The sequence below is a fragment of the Thermobia domestica genome, chromosome 11, assembly GCF_964235325.1.
Source record: "Thermobia domestica chromosome 11, izTheDome1.hap1.1, whole genome shotgun sequence".
In the NCBI taxonomy this organism is placed as follows: Eukaryota; Metazoa; Arthropoda; class Insecta; order Zygentoma; family Lepismatidae; genus Thermobia; species Thermobia domestica.
In genome coordinates this window covers 84,295,460-84,315,029 of record NC_137464.1, presented here as the reverse complement: position 1 = coordinate 84,315,029, position 19,570 = coordinate 84,295,460, and the positions used below count along the sequence as shown (strand labels likewise).

Sequence of the window (19,570 nt, the reverse complement as noted above, 5' to 3'; positions counted from 1 at the left end):
TAAAGCCAAAACTGTAAGATATCGAGATGGTGGTTTCTTGCAATCAATTCAGTGCTCCAATTTCATCTCTGTTAACTCTATTCAAACCGGAAATGATTCAAATTATCCATTTCCGGTTTCAACATTATCACCATACAACAAAAATGGCAATAGATAACAAGCGGGTTTCTGCAGACTATTCAAGGTTTCAAGAACATACCATCACAGTCCGCAACACACTACCAAAGCCGGAAGTGATAGAAATTTACTACTACTTTCGGTTTCAATACTGATTTCCGTAAAGCAAAAAGGAAAAGAATAGGTTCTATCTACTTTCATAACAATGTATTCAATCCGGAATTGGTTCAAATCAACGATTTCCGGTTTCAGCCATTATCGTCATGGAACAAAACAGTAAGGCATAGTGAGTTATGGCTCTCTGATATGGATTCAGTGTCCGTGGAACAGGTTCTATGTTTGATCTTATTAATCTATTGTAACCAGTAGTTATATATGCACTACTTCAAGTTTCAGAATTAAATTTGCATAGTTTGGAAGTCTACTGTAGTTTCACACTGTGAAACAAAACTCGCTTGTTTAAATTTGTAAATAATGTATGGCTTCTGAATGAATAATAAAATGGTACAAAAAAATAAATTTCTTTCATAACCAAAAAATGTTCTAAATTTGCTTAACTGTCGATAAGAATAATATATAATCGTATAATTGGTTTCAGGTTGATTTTGCTGAAAAATGCGGTGCTGCTGGGGTGATACTCTTCTCTGATCCAGCAGATTTTGCTCCTCAAGGTGATGGCTTTGTTTACCCACAGAGTGTCTACCTTCCTAACGAAGGAGTTCAAAGTGGTACATTGCTCCTCTTTAACGGAGATCCACTGACACCGCGATATCCTTCTGTAGGTAAGTCAGTTTTTATCAATTATCAATATAGCATAAGTTTATTCGATAATTAATTGTAGTTTATTAGTAAATGGTTTTTCTTTTAAAATATTATGAAGAACTGAATAATCCTATCAATTCATAAATATTACTGAAATCACTACTGAATTGTCAATGATTCAGTAAGAAGAATCATAAATATTTCTGTAAAGTTCTCAAAAACAAATCCACCTTGAACCATATTGAAAACCTATGAATTCTAAAATATTGAGTTTCTTTAGATTACAAAATAACTTCAATATTATAGTAATTCATAAAAGAATACATACATGCTCATACTAATGACAAAAGATCATCAAATATGGATATGACCTTGTAATGACATGATATAGAAATATCATTGTCTGTAGTAAGTGGAAAATATCAAACATTAGTTTACTCATTCTGTTTTTCCCTTCTATCTAATGAAATAATTTAGCGAAAGAGCTCACAGTTTACTTTTTCGTTGTTATGATTTTCTGGCAATTCTTTCATTTTCTATTCTCGCTCTGGTAATTCAGTCTCTTATTGGGCCGCGAAGGCTCAGTGGTAGAGCGTTCACCTCTGGTGCATGGGGTCCCTGGTTCGATCCCAGTGAACTTTGTGGTGGACATACACCATGTGCATAGGTATTGTTGGGGTTCTTCTGTTTTTTCCCACTTTTTTTTCATTTCATTCATTTCTCATCACAGTCTCCTTTATCCTAACCGGCATAACCATGGGACGTAAAACTTAGATTTCATTTCATTTTTTCAGTCTTTGATATATATGTTCTCGCTGGAATGCTTCATCAGATGATAGGAAGTGAAAGAAGTAAAGAGAAAGGAATAGAAAAATTAAAGATAGTTTGAGGAGTATCCATATAGCGTTGCTTTTGATTTTGATTATCAGTGTAGCGTCCCTTTTCAGCAGCTAGGTTATATAAGACGTACATCTACAGCTGAATGTGGGATCCGAACCACAGGAGCTCCCGCCGGAAATTGAAGCCGGGTCTCCCACGCCAAAGGCACATTGCGCTAACCACATAGCCCCGAGTGAGCTGTGTGTTTAGGTGGGAACCACGTTAAATTGCAAGGTCATATAGACATGTAATAGTGTTACCAGCGTGAACAATATGGAGTTTGGGAGAATTAAAACTACTAGGTCTCGTGGGAATAATAAATTTAAAAAAAAAACTATATATACCTAGGTTGTTAATGAACACTGTCACAGATTTAGAATGCGAATCCTTATATCAAATTACACACACGCACACACGAACATCGGTAGTAAAACGCCTTCTTTCAGAGTTATAAACTGCCAATTATGCGAAATGTCTCGTTTAAAAACAATCTGGCTTAAGAATTATGGGACCTATCCTAAACGGTTTAAGGAGTTACACAGGAACTAGTATGCACTCTATCTAAATATCCATGTTTTATAACCTCCATATACCGGCGTAACGAATTGTATAAAGTAAGTTGGAGTATGAGGATACACTTTTAAGTACTAATTCAGCACTCATTACATGGATACCAGATTATTGTGAAACATGAATATTTACATAGAACGCATACTAGTCCCAATCGTAATTTTTAAACCTATTAGGATAAGTTCCATAGTTTTCAAGCTCGTGCATTTTAAAATTTGATGTTTCTCATTTCAGCGGTTTATAAGCCTAAAAGGAGATATTTATCGAACCGTGTTTATTAGAAAAAAAATTCTTTAATAAAGTATAAAAAGCACCTCTTAAATTTCTATGCGAGGGCAGCAAAACTTATCTACATTTGTATAGGCAAGTAAATTTCAACTTATGAATTAAATTTACAATACTTCCAGTTTATTGAAAATTAAATATATATTGCTAAACAGGGAATTTTTAATTAAATCATTATCTACGTTTCTCAGTACATAGATGTCAATCTTAGTACTAGTTTTACTTTTTTCAGTCTTAGTGTGACCAACTACTGGAGTGAATACATAAAATAGCCCAAAATGTGACATAGCATATCTTTCCATCCTCGTATCGACTTGATTCATAAGGTTGAAATTTATTTGCCTGTACAAATGTGCATATTATGTTTTGCCATTCTGTTACAGATTTATGAAACCGTGTTTATTAACATCCTATATAGGAGCTATTTAATTATTTCTATTTCCATTATTTCAGATACTGCTTATAGGCAACCTCAAAATATTTCGCAATTACCTCGAATTCCATGCCAACCAATAGGTTATGCCGACGCAGAAAATATTCTCAGGTGAGTAAGTATATCCATATTATTGTATATGAAAATTCATCGAGTATTATTCAGATAACATGTTACATAATTGTCTTTTTTATTAATGTACAAATACGTATTTTTAATAAGTTTTTAATGTAAAACACCGAAGGAAATATGTAGGCAAAATATATGACTTCTCACAAGTAAACCTTACGTTTGGGTGAATCGAGTTGCTGACTGAGACACATATGAGCAAGTAGTACTAAATGTGGCCAGTATTTCAGTGAAGTTGTAGCTGCGAAGCTCCAGGGGTTTAGGAGATACAGCTACCAGAACATCACATGGAAGTACAGAATAGTCTTCATACAGTTGGAGGTAAAAGCTCTGTAAGACCTCTTGTAACGACAAAAGGTGAATAACAAATATGTGGGTACATATTAGGACTAGGGGGAAGTCATATAGTAAGGGTATACCTGACGGCGGCCATCTTGAAATCCGCCATTTTGAATTAAGGTTAAGTTTTTAAAATAGGAATAGGGTCATGTGATACATGATTTAAGGCGCAAATTTAATCAGAAGAACAATGGTGACGTTAATTTTGATTTACATGCAATTGGTAAAAAGTTACAGGGAAATTAAATATTGTTGCAGCATATGTATTAGTCCTTTACCCAACCTTGTAAATTTTGTGTTAATGATAATAATTAAATAGAAAGCAGGTGGATAAATATTAGGTATAAGGTAAGAGTTGCCTTGATAGCGGCCATGTTTAAATCCGCCATTTTGAATCAGACAAAAGTTTTATACAAAACGCATAACACTGACACCTTCTTAATAGCAAATTTTACCATAAATCCAACGGTATAACCATTTTTGCTTTATCATTTACTAGTACAAAATTAAATGGGAATAGAGTAATGCAATAGATGACTTCGGGCTAGAAGTTAATCGGTAATACAAGAGTGGCGTTACAATGTTAGTTGTTTGATGCTGTACTTGCACACCATTTCGTTGTTTTTCTTGTATCCTGTTCACATCTATTTCAACATGGCCGCCATCAAGGCAACTCTTACCATAGACCTAATATTTATCCACCTGCTTTTTATTTAATTATTATCATTAACACAAAATTTACAAGGTGGGGTAAAGAACTAATACATATGCTGCAACAATATTTAATTTCCCTGTACCTTTTTACCAATTGCGCGTAAATCAAAATTAACGTCACCATTGTTGTTCTGATTAAATTTGCGCATTAAATCATGTATCACATGACCCTATTCCTATTTTAAAAATTTAACCTTAATTCAAAATGGCGGATTTCAAGATGGCCGCCGTCAGGTATACCCTTACTATATGACTTCCCCCTAGTCCTTATATTTACCTACATATTTGTTATTCACCTTTTGTTGGTACAAGAGGTCTTACAGAGCTCTTACCTAGAACTGTATGAAGACTATTCTGTACTTCCATGTGATATTCTGGTAGCTGTATCTCCTAAACCCCTGGAGCTTCGCAGCTACAACTTCACTGAAATACTGACCACATTTAGTACTACTTGCTCATATGTGTCTCAGTCAGCAACTCGATTCACCCAAACGTAAGGTTTACTTGTCAGTAATATAACTCCTTTTGGATAAAAATGAAAATAAGCAAAGAAATATCAATAAAACTCAAATATATAATAAAGTCGTTTATATCTTGTAATAAATAAGTAGAAATATAAATATTACATGGTAAGTATGTAATTTACAATAATTTTAAACTTTATGTATTTATGTTCAAATACCATGAAATTATGATATTGAATGGTGCAAAAATATTTGCGTCACTTTTAAATTAATACAGTTTTAACTGTATCTCGGAATTAATGGAACTGCTAAAATGTCCAAGAACATTCGTCTTGCTCTTCTTTTCTTAAAATTCAATTATAACTACTCAAACACAAAGAACTCTTTACGTAAACATGAAAGACAGTTTTAAAAATAATTACGTTTTTGAAGAGACACCTTTAAATCTAGATGTTAGTTCGACACGGCCTCACGCATAAGTATGTTAAGGAAAGTTTTAAAGGTAGGTAAAATGGAATCAAATTAATGGAATACTAGGTAAATCCTCTAAATTTCTAATTTAATTTCATATCAGTTTTAAAAAATATCCTTATTCGAACAATAGCTTTAGTTTCTTAACCCTTTTGTCCACACTTCACCGGATAAGGGAAGAGAGAGATATGGGGAAACGTTATGCCATTCATGAATCCTCCCTTATGGTCTTAATTGTATATAATACCCTACTTATTCGCTAGATTCATTTATATTTTTCATTTATTATTGGTTTGCTTTCCCGCTCTGTAATACTCACCTATCTGATTGCTTTTATCCTGCACTAGCTTCCCAGCTGATATTCAGCTATTTAATATATTTATTTACGCATTTATTCCTACAGCTTTCATTTCGTTCCGATGAAAGATACAGCAAAACAGCTTGTAGCGTACCTTATTATTTTAGTCTGTGTATTTTTTTTTCTGGTAAGTAATTTTCCATTCCATTTCTGTATTCCTCTGTTACGACTATATATACGTATTTTCCGACATATGAGACGCATCCCATTTCCTGTTTCCAATTTTAAGGGAGAAATGATTTCATTGCAAATTATCTATCATATAATATATTTATTTTTTTTAAAAAAAATAGTGATATTTAAAAAGAAAAATACATTTGGATTAAAAATACTGAATTAATTGTAGAATTGTACTTGCGTCTGGAAGTATTTATAGCGCATTTGCATCCAGAGAAGTATATACTGTGAGGAAGTAAGGAAGATATCAAAGACCACAGAATTGGGAGTACTTATTGAAATTGAAATGATCAAAATCTTTAATTCAAGTAAATCTGGCCAAATTATACTGAATTACATTTTACACATACAGTTTTAAAATTTTATATTGAAAATTATTTAACAAAAATCTAAATCTAGCTTATTGATCTTTGTATGTTGATTTTATTTATTCAGATACATGTCTACAGAAAATTTGTCTCCAAATAATTGGAAGGGAGGCTTGAATGCTTCTTACGCTATTGGGCCTGGCTTTACCAACAAACAGTGGAAGCTTAAGATGGATATAAAAACTGAAAACAAAATGGGTGTTGTTAACAATGTTATAGCGACTATGAAAGGCGAAGAAGAACCAGGTAGGCTTCTCTTGATTTTAATTTCATATTTCAGGCTTTACTATTAGGCCTTATAAGCTAATAGAGACAAAAAATTCTACCAAGCATGGGAGTCAGTTAGTTTCTCGAGAATCCTAAGTAAGACCTTTATTTGCTACTTTGAATTCAGAGGAATCGGATATCTCGTTATTACAGAAGTGGTAATTTTCAAACGTTAAAGGAAACTTCTGTATATTTTATTAGATGTATCACATAATCTTGAAACTTTCATGAAATTTTCTTTAAAGTTAGTTTGAAAATACCGTATAAATACAGTTTCAAGCTGGGATTTATATATTTGGAAGTCCGGAACTAACGATGTTGAGTGGCCGCTACTCACTAAAAGTAACATTATTCAGTGATAGAATATCAATAAAAGTAGAAAGAATTGCATAAGGTATATCCAAAGGTGTTTCATAATAATAATAATAATTTGTTCCACAAGTGCTGCCATATTATATTGGTATTTAGAATATATAGTCACGTTCAAAACTTTTCAATATTTAAAGAAAATCCACCATAGCAGTAGATAAAATAATGTACTTTAAAGCTTATTGCAAAGACTTGGAGGGAGACAGACGCATACACAAAGAAGCAAAATGCCAGAGTTGTGTAATCTTAGCAAGACTACAGATACGACCTGTGAGCAAGAAGTCAAACATAATTTCAAAAGTATTTTCGAATCACGTTAATAGTTAAAATATAAATGACACGTTATCATCTTTCTGAAATCTTTTACACTCTTAATCGAAGCGCAGGACTTACGATCCTCCCCAATTCAGGCCTAGGCAGTCTAGATATCTGCGTGCAGTACACTCACTTTGCCTTAATATAGATTTGGAAAGATGTTTATTACACTACTGCAATCGTATAACACGGACGCTTCACTGCAATAAATTTCCCTGAAAATAAAGTATTAATACTACTATTTTTACTTGCAAACCCACAAAAGGATACAAGTCTATAGTGCTATTTATTTTTTATTTCTTTTAATAAAATTGCATTAGAGCAAAGTACACCATACGTTTATCACGCAGTACATCTTGTCTTCACCATTAACGGTGTTAAGTAGTCGCACCAGCCTTCAAGCCAAATGTGCTAAGAATGTGTTATAATTGAATTATGAATGGAAGAAATTGAATTATATATTTAATAAAGCGTAAAAAATTTACAAATCGTGGATGCTGTCATTTGCATTTATTAGCCAACTTTCAAGTCGTATTGCCAGAATTACGTATTGAAATAATTGGAAAGAAGTAGAAATATAAAGCGATGAGGTCAGCACTGGGTGCAGAAAATGTAGAAATCGAGAAAATAGAAAAATTGCCATAGCAGATGATATATATAATTGTCAAAATCGAGGAGTTCCAGCGGTGCAAGAGGACCAGTTACCCAAATGGTCGAAGCAGAAAAGTTGGGAAAAGTGAAAAATTAGTAAAATAAAATTGTGTAGAGTATTTATGTATGTGTGTATGTGATTGTTGATAAGCATGAAGATGTATGTAATGTGTGTAGTGTGAAATGGGCACTTATTCTCCTTCCTCTTCTTAGCGCTACACTAGGAGATGTTACTTCCGCTACCGCCGCCGATCTTATTGAGGTGAACAAAATGGTAGCAGTGAGTGTAAAAGCTCATACTTTCTTTTAAAGAAAATGTAAGGAAAAAATTATTTGTCAATCTAAAAATTAATGCTGTACGAAAACAATGTCACTTATTGAGATAAAATTGATACTGAAATAGGACCTCATGAAGCTCTTCTCTGGAACATCAGCAAGATGGCAGTATTAATATAGATCCCTCCCTTGACGCTCAGGTATACACTGGATAAAATGGGCTTCAATCTTGCCTTACACTGGATGGCAAGGTTTACTCGTTTACTCTTAGATTTAAATTTCTGTTTAACTAAAAAAAATTGTGCAAATGTAAAACATACCAGTCAATAGATTACATCGAGCTGAACAAGATAACACGTTCGAAGGTGAATTCTCATGTGCAGTTTTCGAAAAAAATGAGAGAAACTAACTTTTTTTGGAGCCAAAAATATATAGTTTGTTGCCAATAATAATGATTAAGTTTTTATTTTGCTGGAATAATATATTTCTGTACTATGCATATATGTAGTAAACTACACTTTAGCAGATTGTAGTTTCTTTCTTAACGGTGACACACATACACTCTTTACGCACACACTACTTATAACTTATATACGCTTTGTCTATTGAATCCCCTTGATACCACCGAAGTCCAGCAGTATCGGGACTGGTCGGTACTTGAACATGTAACTGTTGGAGAGAAACCGATTGTGTTGCCAGTGCGGCGTTTATGTAGAGCCATGAGGATTGTTGGGAAGCTTTCCGAAGGACAAAGATCGGATTCCGATCAAGGAGACTAGCAACAACGACATCTCCCAACTGAAAATTGTTGGCTGATTGACTTAAGCTCTGTTTGAGTTCATGTACCAGAAGTTTTAATTTTAGTTTAATGTGATTTTTTTTTAGTATATAATTACTTGAATTAAATTTATATAATGTATGTGATAAACTGTAAGATTGGATCTTTTTATGAAAAAATAAAATTTCGAAAGCCCTTCGATTAAAACAACTAAACAAATGCAAATGCAGCCTTTTTCTGTCTTTCATTATAATTTGTGGTTTAAGTTGAAATGTATCACACAAGCTACTTAATCTACAAGCACATCTAGAACATCGAACATAATAAATTAAGAACTTAGGTAGCCTATTCACTATAATAATCTTGTCCTAGATTTTAAGTAACATAGTAATCATTTCACTGAATCAACTTTCAGCATTCTCAAGAGCTAATTAAAAATAACAACAACAAAACTGATCTTAAAAACTTTTGTTTTATTATAATTTTCATTATTGTTATGCAAAATGACATGTATAAAATCAGTTTATCAAAGAAGCTGGATATTTCTTCGTATATCATTGATGCTGCTGAAGGTTGATCCAGCGAAACAATCATAGAAAATTACACCATATTAAATTATTTTCATCATATCTTTCTTAAGCATTTTGCCATTACTGGCAGGTCTTTACTGTAAAATGAAAGCCTCTATGTACTACATTTTTACTCACTCACTCGCTATATATTTATAGTGAGTGAATGAGTAAAAATGTAGTACATAGAAGCTTTCATTTTACAGTAAAGACATGCCAGTAATGGCAAAATGTGCACGATATATATAATATAATATCGTGCAAAAAGAGAGTGAGTTAGACAAGTTTTGATTCATTCAAAGAATATGACATGAAATGTATTAAAAAGTCACTGAGTACAAATTGAGTTGAACCGAGATATTGTACGTATGTTATCAACTCCATCAAATGTTTCAAAAAAAAAAAAAAAAAAATCAGTATCTCTCTTTTAAATCTTTCATTTCTATTTTATTTCGTATGTTACAGACAGATACGTGTTGCTAGGAAACCATCGAGATGCTTGGATATTGGGTGCTATCGATCCTACTAGCGGAACAGCTCTTTTGATGGAAATCGCTCGAGTTTTAGGTGAACTCAGACAGTCTGAAGGTAATACATTCTGATTTTTTAAGTCATAAGTACAATATGTTCTATTTTGGATGTTATGATGTGCATAGGTTGTAATTTCTTTGAATAATCATTTCATTGCCAATGATGGTGCCAAACCTTTTTTACTTTCAATTCCAGAAACATTTGCAAAGTATATAAAGAAATAGTAATTTCGTGTTTACAAAAACAATTTCACTGTTTATGCCGTTCCCTTTCCTCAAAAGAAGAAAACAAAAAGCTAAATTTACTATATATGAACACAGTAGCCTACATTTAGATATAGATTTTCTAAAGAACTTGTCTATTTACTATGTATTTTCCAACTAATTTAGCTAATTTGCTACTTAGCACACAAAATGGTGAAATAATAAGGAATCATCAAAATTAAAAAGTCAAGTAACAGTAAAAGTCGAGTGATTGAGAGCTGAAATGAGTGAGTTAAGAGAATTTATAAGATATTTAAGAAGAATTGATAATGAAATTGGCATAGGGCTTAAGACACCTGATGATTTTATAATAGACGATTTTTAATTTAAAGGACGAGAGAAAGTAGATAGGCATTCAATGTGTCACTAGAACTATCAGTAACAACTCGTATGAAGATATTTATAAAATTGTAATTCTGACTGTTAAGCTTAACATTTTGAATATTTCTTTTCCTTTTTTTTCTTTCTTTCTTTAAGTGATAATGTCTGATTGCAAAATACTGTTCACTCTCTACCATCTTGTGGGTGCCATGATAAATGACTGAAGGCTACTGTATTAATCTTTTGTTTTCTTTTCTCTTTCGTTTTGTGTAAAAACAACGTTGATGTTTGAAAAATAGCCAAACTTAATAAACTTTGTATCATTGTGAATAAAAACTTAGTAACTATCATAGTTGTCATTTGTTTGTTTTCAAAAATTAAAAGCAGTAAATTAAATACATAACTAAGGAAAAAAGTGATAAACATAATAAGTCCAAGTAATTTATGAACAAATTAGAACAAAATGCAACAAATTACAGCACAAATGTTGTTTGTGGTTGCTGTTTTACAAAATATAGTCAACTCAGTAACATAAAAGTATGTCAAAATTTACAATGGATGAAATCCACTATTTCGGATTGTCATCTTACATATTAATTCCAATTAATATGTAACTCCAACTAAATAAACTTTGATAACTTAGCTTCAAAAATACAATTTTTTAAGATTTAATTTCAAAGTAAGGAAGATAGATTTGCATTGTCATAACTTTAGAAAATATGAGAGTTGTTCAAAATTATTTCGTAACTTTGATGTAAATAACGATTTTTTAATATTTACTCTCATATTTAATGTATTTCGTTCATTTTAAAAGAGTGAAACAGGCATAGTGAATCAGACTTCAGCAAAACTAGAGGGTTGGGAAGTAGTTGTATAAGTACCTGTTCATGGCAGCGGGAAATTTGTCAAAAGAAGAAAAAACTGTCAGACTATGGATTATGATGTTTCGTTTATATGGTTTTTGCAAGTGTATATTAAATATTCGTTTATCTAAATTTTATGTACGTGTTTATATTGACATCATTTTCTGTGAAAGTTGTATTTGATATTAAAGTATATATATATCTAGTAGTATATTTTGATAATGATTTGTTTACAATATGGATATATAACTTATATGTATTTAGACCTATCAAGTCAGCCTAACGCTATATGGGAAGTTCTTTAACTGTATACTGCAAAACCCACAAGAAATGACATGGTAATACATAGAGCAATTTTATCTTTTGTTTTTAAATTTTTGAAGGTTGGAGACCTCGACGTAGTTTAGTATTCTGCAGCTGGGGTGCTGAGGAATATGGCCTCATTGGCTCAGTAGAATGGGCTGAAGAGATGAGGAAAATTCTAGAAGAAAGGGCTGTAGCTTATTTAAATGTTGATTTAACTATGAACGGTAAGTTTACAAGTATTAGGTTAATTTTTTTTATTCATTAGCTTAAAATCGGAGTCAACTTTACAATGCCCGCTTCAGCTGATATTCTTACACGAGAAATTACACTCAATTGATTTTAACAAAATGGATCCAATCTTAGCCTAACTCGACCCTAGTATAGTCTATTTCCTATCCTACTCTACTTTACTCTATCCTATCTTACCCTACTCTACGATACCCTTTTAAAGCTGTCCTACTTATTGATGTGCAACTAGAGCATGTATTGTAAAGTTGATCGTAATTTTTATTTAATTAAGCTTTTAAAACTACAAGTTAGAATAGGTGTTATATATAACACCTCTTCTAACTTATCAGATCATTCAATGGAAGGAGAAAAGAACGAGCGAGTCAAATTTTGGAATAGATGAGCATGGAAAGTTGAGAAGTAGATTGATAATTTTTATAATAACATCAATTAAATGAAGAAGAGATGACAGAGATATTGTCCCTTAAAAGTAGTAAAAATTTAAAAATTGTCTTTAATGACCGGAGATACACATTACAAAATAAGCATGTTAATAATACCACTTTGACCCACATAATGGCATGAAGTTTGGCTCGGAATACCCAGCTCCAATTTCCGATGGTTTGGGTTCAACGTTAAGCTGTAGATCACATCTGATATACCTTAGGTGCTGAAAGACATACTGAACAGTAAAATCAACAAAACCAAACGAGAAAAATGCCTATAAAATGTGTTATGAGACGAAATAGCAGGTTTTTTTAAAATAAAGTTCTGGGGTTTGTAAAATCGCTGATTTTATGCCAATTTACTATAAAACGTTTCTTGTAGAATTGACAATTATTGTATTGTATTATTAGAATGTAGCTATGAGTTATTTGCATTATTTTAGAAAAACTGCAAAATTATGTCATTCATGGCTATTACAGAAGTACGTACTGCCACTATGAATTGATCTACTTCAACCAACAATTTTCATTAACTCACTTGCAAAAACAAATATTCATATAAAAATAAAATATTGATATAATTTATCAACTAACAATCTTCTAGAAACTATATCGTAGACCCATTTCATGAATCTTGAGTCCATATTGTAATTATCGCACATTGGAAATCTAAGAATAGAATTGATCAGTATCTTTGTAGCCTGTATAATGTTACCTTAAGATAATTCCAAAAATATAACCATTAATTCCAACTGGTGGCAGGAATAATGTTAATTTTGGAAGTAGAAAGAAAACTTGATGAAACTAAAACACGAAATGAATCGTGTTCCGCCATTGGTCTTACGAGATATATTATGCTTTTGTATATTATGCTTACTTTTCGATGTCGTTCTTTGGGTGATGGATTGGAAAATTAAAAATTTTAAACAGTAATTAACATAACACATTATATTCAAACAATTATACATAAAAACGAGCATTTATTATTAAGTATTTATTTTTCTAATGCACTCAACGTTAATAAACATTTTTATTAGTTCATCTGGAGGTCTTTGATTTAGTTTTCTCTGCTTTCTTTGTCGTACTACACAGCTCGCCGGTTCCTGAATACTTTATGCCCAATCCCAAATTAACGTTTCTACAATTTGATAGAAGCACGATGTATTGTTGCAGCGTTCGTTTGTGCGCTCCTGGAATTCAATATTTACAATATAAGCTGTTACTATTCATAAGCAACACAAACCTTAATTGAATTATTATTCTTGTTTAACTAAAGCAAAAGAAATTTTGTAATACTTATTTTATACAATATTAATAAAATCAGAATCTTGTATTTTTTCTTAATATGATTTGAAAGAATAAACATTATTAGCGGTAATATTATGAAGTTATTACTTTTATTTTGGTAGAAATCAAGTACACCTTTATTTCTACTTTTGTCCAATTCGAACATTTTTATCTCATAGGCTTCATATTTGTATTTAAAATGAACTTGAGTTTGAGTTTTAAGCGATATATGCTATGGTTATAGATTTTTCAATGTTGTGTAAAACCGCATTTTATGAGTAAATTTTTGATAGTAATCATCTAAATTAACTCGTAGTAGTTCATGTAGGCCTACTTATCAAAATAAAATGAACCTACCTTATAATTGTGAATAGAAATCTGAGGAAACTGAATATAGTCACTTTGCTTTAGAGATTGAATGACTTGTCATCGGTATATAGAAATAAGTAAAGAATATTTGTCACGATTTTAAATCATAGTATAAAGTTGATTAAAAGTTTCTGATTTGGTTTCCTTTCATGTGACAGGTAATTACACCTTAAAACCCTCTGCAAGTCCTCTGTTGTATGATATTCTTTATGATTCTGCTAGAAGAGTGCCCAATCCAAACCCTAATGAAGTTCAACAAGGCAGAAAGACTGTATTTGATACCTGGTTACACGCCTTGCCAGCTTCCTACAATAAGAGCACTCCAGAGTAAGTGAGGCTTATGTTGGTTTATTCTAAATTAAGCTTTATGCCCAAAATTGACAACTGAAAAATATTTAAAATTAAATGAATAAATTATAATGCTAGATTTTGCATATGTTTGTCTTACAGCAATAATAGACATATTTCGAATTATTACTTTTAAAACTTATAATTTGACCATGGTATAGTAACGTTCAAATTTTCCTTTTAAGTAATATGCCATAGTTATTATTTTTTGAATTCTTTGCACAATTTAATGTAATTTTGTTTTAGCAAAATATTTCTCTATAATGTGTATTAAAATAATTAAATTATATCGAGCTTATTTAGTTATTGCCAGGTCAGTATTTAGGCACGTACTATTGTGTTCGAGCACAAGATGGCAAAGTTTTGGATTTTTTTTTATATATTCACAATAAAGTGATATTTAAAATGCAATTAAACTATTACTGACTTCGAATAATATGGGCAATTATATTTCTTATTACCAATAATTAAATATTTGGTCATCACCAATAATTATAATATTATAATATTCATTTGCTGCTGCTCAATATTGCACATATACACAGAAACTTACCCGCAGAAATTTTTTTCTTTTTTTTCTTTTTTTGCAACTGAATATAGATTTTCTTCATTTTGTATTTTTTTTTTATTTTACACCTGCTTTACATTTTTCTTACTGCACGAAAACGTTACAAATTCCAACATTGGTCATGCTCTCGAAAATATCTACATGAAACATGTTTATATTTGTTTCACGTCTCAGGTCGTTATTGTTCTTAGTTCAAAAGATATACGCAATCAAATTTTGGTTTGCACAACTTTACGGACACACTCAGCTCAATGAAATCCATTAATTAGTGTGTACTTAATCTTTAATCACTTTTTCTCATTGTTCTATCACAATCTTATGATATTAAATTGATGGAAATGAATATTCTAAGGGGGGAGCGCGAGAGTCATAACTTACGCGAAAAATGTGTGCGGAGACATGTAAAAATAATCGAAGATGACCAATAATAGTATGCATAATCCATAATTTTCGGGGTTATTGAAATCAATAGTAGCACTCTCAATGCTGTTTAAGTCCAAATTTATCCCCTATCGGCGTGAGTAGTTCGGGTAGAAAGAGGGTGACATTATGGACTTTTATCATTATACTTTTATTGTAATACGTAACGGGCGGGGAGGAGGGTTCAAGTACTTTCCGTAAACCTGTTTCTTTACCAAGTACCTTTTAACCAAGTACTTTCCGTTCTTCCAATTCGAAGAAGAGACGTTTCGGCTGGTCTATAATAAATGAAGTTTGTTGCAACATGACTATACATTGGATATAAACTTTTACTTTACTACAACGCTATAATTTACCACATGTACAGATGGTGATCAGAAAAATGGAAACACCTGTAGTTGGCAACACGTCAGATGTATGAGTTGGCAGTGGTGTCGTGGCGCCCGCAGCGCCGGACCGCTGGTGGCGGTGTGTTAGGTCGGTCTCCATACTACGTCAGGCGCAGTGGAACAACAGTGTCCAGTGGCTGCAGCAGACGGAGCTAGTGTAAAATGGAAGACCTCTCAGATTTTCAAAGAGGGCAAATTGTTGGTGCGCGGTTATGTGGAGTGAGTGTGACGGCAGTGGCTACTGTGTTAGGTGTGTCGCGTGGGACAGTGTCGAAGATGATGACGGCCTACACAACACACGGGAAAACCACATCGGGGAAGCGGAACAGTGGGCGGAAGAAAATCATGAGTGACAGGTCACGCCGGGTATTAAAGCGCATTGTCACGCAGAACCGTCGTGCCACTGCGGAGCAAGTGACGGAGAAACTCAATCAGCACCTCCCCCACCCTGTTTCGACAATCACAGTCCGCCGCGAATTACATGACATGAACTTACGGGGTCGTGTTGCACGAGCCAAACCGCTCATCAGGGACCATAACGCTTTCGCACGCCGCAAATGGTGCCGCGACCATGCAACTTGGACCGTTGAGGACTGGAAACGTGTGATATGGTCGGATGAGTCATCCTTCACCCTATTCCCAACCACGGGCCGTGTTTGTGTGTGGAGAACGCCCAAAGAAGCTTATGATCTGCAGTGTCTCCGCCCAACTGTGAAACATGGTGGCGGCTCGGTGATGCTGTGGGCCACCATATCATGGTTTTCATTGGGTCCTGTGGTCACACTTAGTGGACGAATCACTGCCAACGATTATGCCGCAATTTTAGGAGACCACTTACATGCTATGGTCCGGATGTTGTTCCCGGACAATGACGTCATCTTCCAGGATGATAATGCACTCATTCACACAGCTGGCGTTGTTGCAGCGTGGTTTTAGGAACATCGGGATGAAGTTCAACACCTCCCCTGGCCCGCCCAATCCCCAGATCTCAACATAATTGAACATCTGTGGTCCGTCTTGGAAATACGACTCCGGCGACGATTTCCACCCCCCATCCTCTCTCACAGAACTGGCCGATGTCCTGCACGAGGAATGGTGTAAAATTCCACTTGCTAGCATTCACAACTTCTATGCCTCCATCCCACGTCGCATCAAGGCTGTTCTGAAGGCGAAAGGTGGCCCGACACCATATTAATCTGGTAAGTTGCAATTTCGTTCAGGTGTTTCTATTTTTCTGATCACCATCTGTATATTGTAATGCAGTTCGTAATATAATACACTTAGATAAAAATGTAGATACATCCTTAAGAAAAGATTAAATCTTTTTATCATTATTTATCATCATATCTTCTATGTCTGCACATGTTCAACTCATATATTCATACTTTCAGAATTTCGAATCTTGGAAGTGCCAGTGATTACACAGTTTTTCAACAAAATCTTGGTATTCCAAGTCTGGATTTAGTATACACTTCGAAAGAGGTAACATCATTTTTATATTAAATACAATGAGTTTTCAAAGCTTAATAAATGTTGAGTCTATGTTAGATTAAAAATGTAAACAACTATATGTCCTGTTGTGTAGAAAAATGATATTTATATTTGTTTTGAACTGGTTGAAGTTTAAATTAAGAAATTAATTTTAGAAAAAAAAATTCTTCAAACAGAATTAAGTGTGAAGCAAAGCAACGATTACATATCCTGTGGTTCTGTGGTTATGTCATATTCAGTCTTGGTAGTATACTCTCTAATATACTACGAAAAATATTATGTAAATTTTTAATTATTAATTTATTACTATTATTAGTATTATTATTATTATTTGCGGAAATTTGACAAGTTCAAATCCAAATGTTGATAGCCAACAACTCGGCAATCAAAGATCTGAACACGATAATACTTTACATGCTTATTAACAAGTCAGTCAATATTCATACTAAGTTTCGTTCAAATTCGGATCAGATATATAGGTTGCGTACGATATTTACTGTCCTTGCGATGGATTTTTTTTTTAAAGAAATGAAATACAAAATAAATCTAAGTATTAAAAGTATCAGAAGGTGAGATCCATAATTTCTTCCGAAGCACCTGAAGATCTGAACAAGGAAATAAACTTTGTAGGTATACTATAGAAGTGGCAAGCTGATTAACTATACTTAATCTATAAACTGGAAATTTACAAAAATATGAGAATTCTGTATATAAAATTTGGTTAGTCTACGTAAAACAAAAATACGAACATATGATACTTACTGGTTCAGATGCAGGAATGATGGAAAATTACTTATTGCAATAATTTCAATTGTTTGCCTTGTGCTTTCTCAGAACAATTTTAGTAGGTAAAATACGAGATTAAAATGGACTTTACCTAGTATTATTATTGTAAAAAGTTAGATTCTCGGTGATATATTTTAAAGCTTTCTTGAATTTAATCTGGCCAACAATGTTACACAACAATTACATCTTTTTCGTTACATAATTAATCCTTGATATTATAGTCTTCTTGTAAATTTGACGAACTAGATAGGCTCAAGTACATGCAGTTAGTGTTTGCAACAAAGTGAAATGTTGATGTAGTTTATGGTCACATTCATAAGCTAGCATAGAATATTATTATTATTATTATTATTATTATTATTATTATTATTATTATTATTATTATTATTATTATTATTATTATTATTATTATTATTATTATTATTATTATTCAGTGCACTTTAAAAGCATTTGTACAATAACACTACCATAAGTGAAAATAGATTGAATAAGAAGAGAAAGAAAGCGGTGAACAAAAATGGGCTCCTTTCCCTTTATTACCATATCTACTTTTAGAACATCAAAAGTTGCTTGAAAAAAACATACAATTTGCTTGTTCCTAAAACTGTGCTTCAAACCACCAGAAAATATCAAAAAATCTCTTACAAATGATAGAAAATTTTTCGTTGGTGGGACTTCATTAAGTGATGTACTACAAGTGTATACGGTCAAATGTGAATGTAAATATTCATATATTGGTATACCAAAACAAACAGTGGCTCCAAGATAAAAGAAGACATAAGATATACTAAGGATAAAATGTTGCCAAGTCTGAACTGTTTCGACATTTATGCGCTTTCAAGCACAACATTAGGGAGATCAAAGTTTTGCATCGATTTTTTCGGCTTACTGAAAGGAATATGTTTCGTGTTTTTGTAATAGGAGAAAGGAATTAAGAATAAACATGAGAAATGTAATTTAGATATTAATTGGGATGCCATGAAAAAATTTTCTCAATAAAAACTAGAATTATTCGTATTTTCTTTAGTCACAAATTTATTATATCTTTTACAACAATTTTTTTACTAAATTCAGAAATCACAAGTTTTTGTTACAAAAAAGGCACTTGAATTGGTTAGAATTCAAACGGCATTCTGTTTATAAATTTCATGCTTAAATTTGAATGCATAATTTCATCTACTTTCTCAGTGCTTTACTTACTGTGATTATACTCATAATAGTGTTACTGTGAAAACGTTTTTAAGGTACACCGTATAATAAAAACCTGTTAGTCTATATATTAACTTGTGAGTATAATCATAGAGTAAATTAACATTCCGCTCTTTGTTGGACATACTAGTTGGGTAGACTGTCAGATCTACCCAGATCATGCAAGAATGAATACGATATCAAGGCTTAACTATGTAAAAGATAAGAGCACGTTATTAGAAGTGCAATTCAACTTCTAATTGAACAGCGAAACTTTATTCATTTTTTGGTGCAGTACAAACTACTAGGTAAGTTTTAAATTTTTAAATATGTATTCCTTCCAATCATCAATTAGTTACAATAAAAGTAGTTCCAGAGACAAATATCTCATACATATTGTGAATAAAACACAACTCTGAAAAACTCCTGTGACGATTTGTTTGATAGTTTTATTTAAAATAAATTAAAACAGTAA

The 19,570-nt window shown here is 32.5% G+C and overlaps 1 protein-coding gene across 3 annotated transcripts in view; it reads left to right on the top strand.

Moving 5' to 3' along the window:
* The window catches only part of LOC145664238 (N-acetylated-alpha-linked acidic dipeptidase 2-like), a 149,884-nt gene that overhangs the window by 111,689 nt on the left and 18,625 nt on the right, over nt 1–19,570 (top strand). For all 3 annotated transcript variants that reach the window (XM_081730721.1, XM_081730720.1, XM_081730719.1), the window contains exons 6-12: nt 716–899; nt 3,067–3,157; nt 6,134–6,312; nt 9,757–9,879; nt 11,653–11,799; nt 14,064–14,232; nt 17,022–17,112. In XM_081730721.1, coding sequence (XP_081586847.1) covers nt 716–899; nt 3,067–3,157; nt 6,134–6,312; nt 9,757–9,879; nt 11,653–11,799; nt 14,064–14,232; nt 17,022–17,112 — 984 coding nt within the window. The remainder of the gene's footprint in view (nt 1–715; nt 900–3,066; nt 3,158–6,133; nt 6,313–9,756; nt 9,880–11,652; nt 11,800–14,063; nt 14,233–17,021; nt 17,113–19,570) is intronic.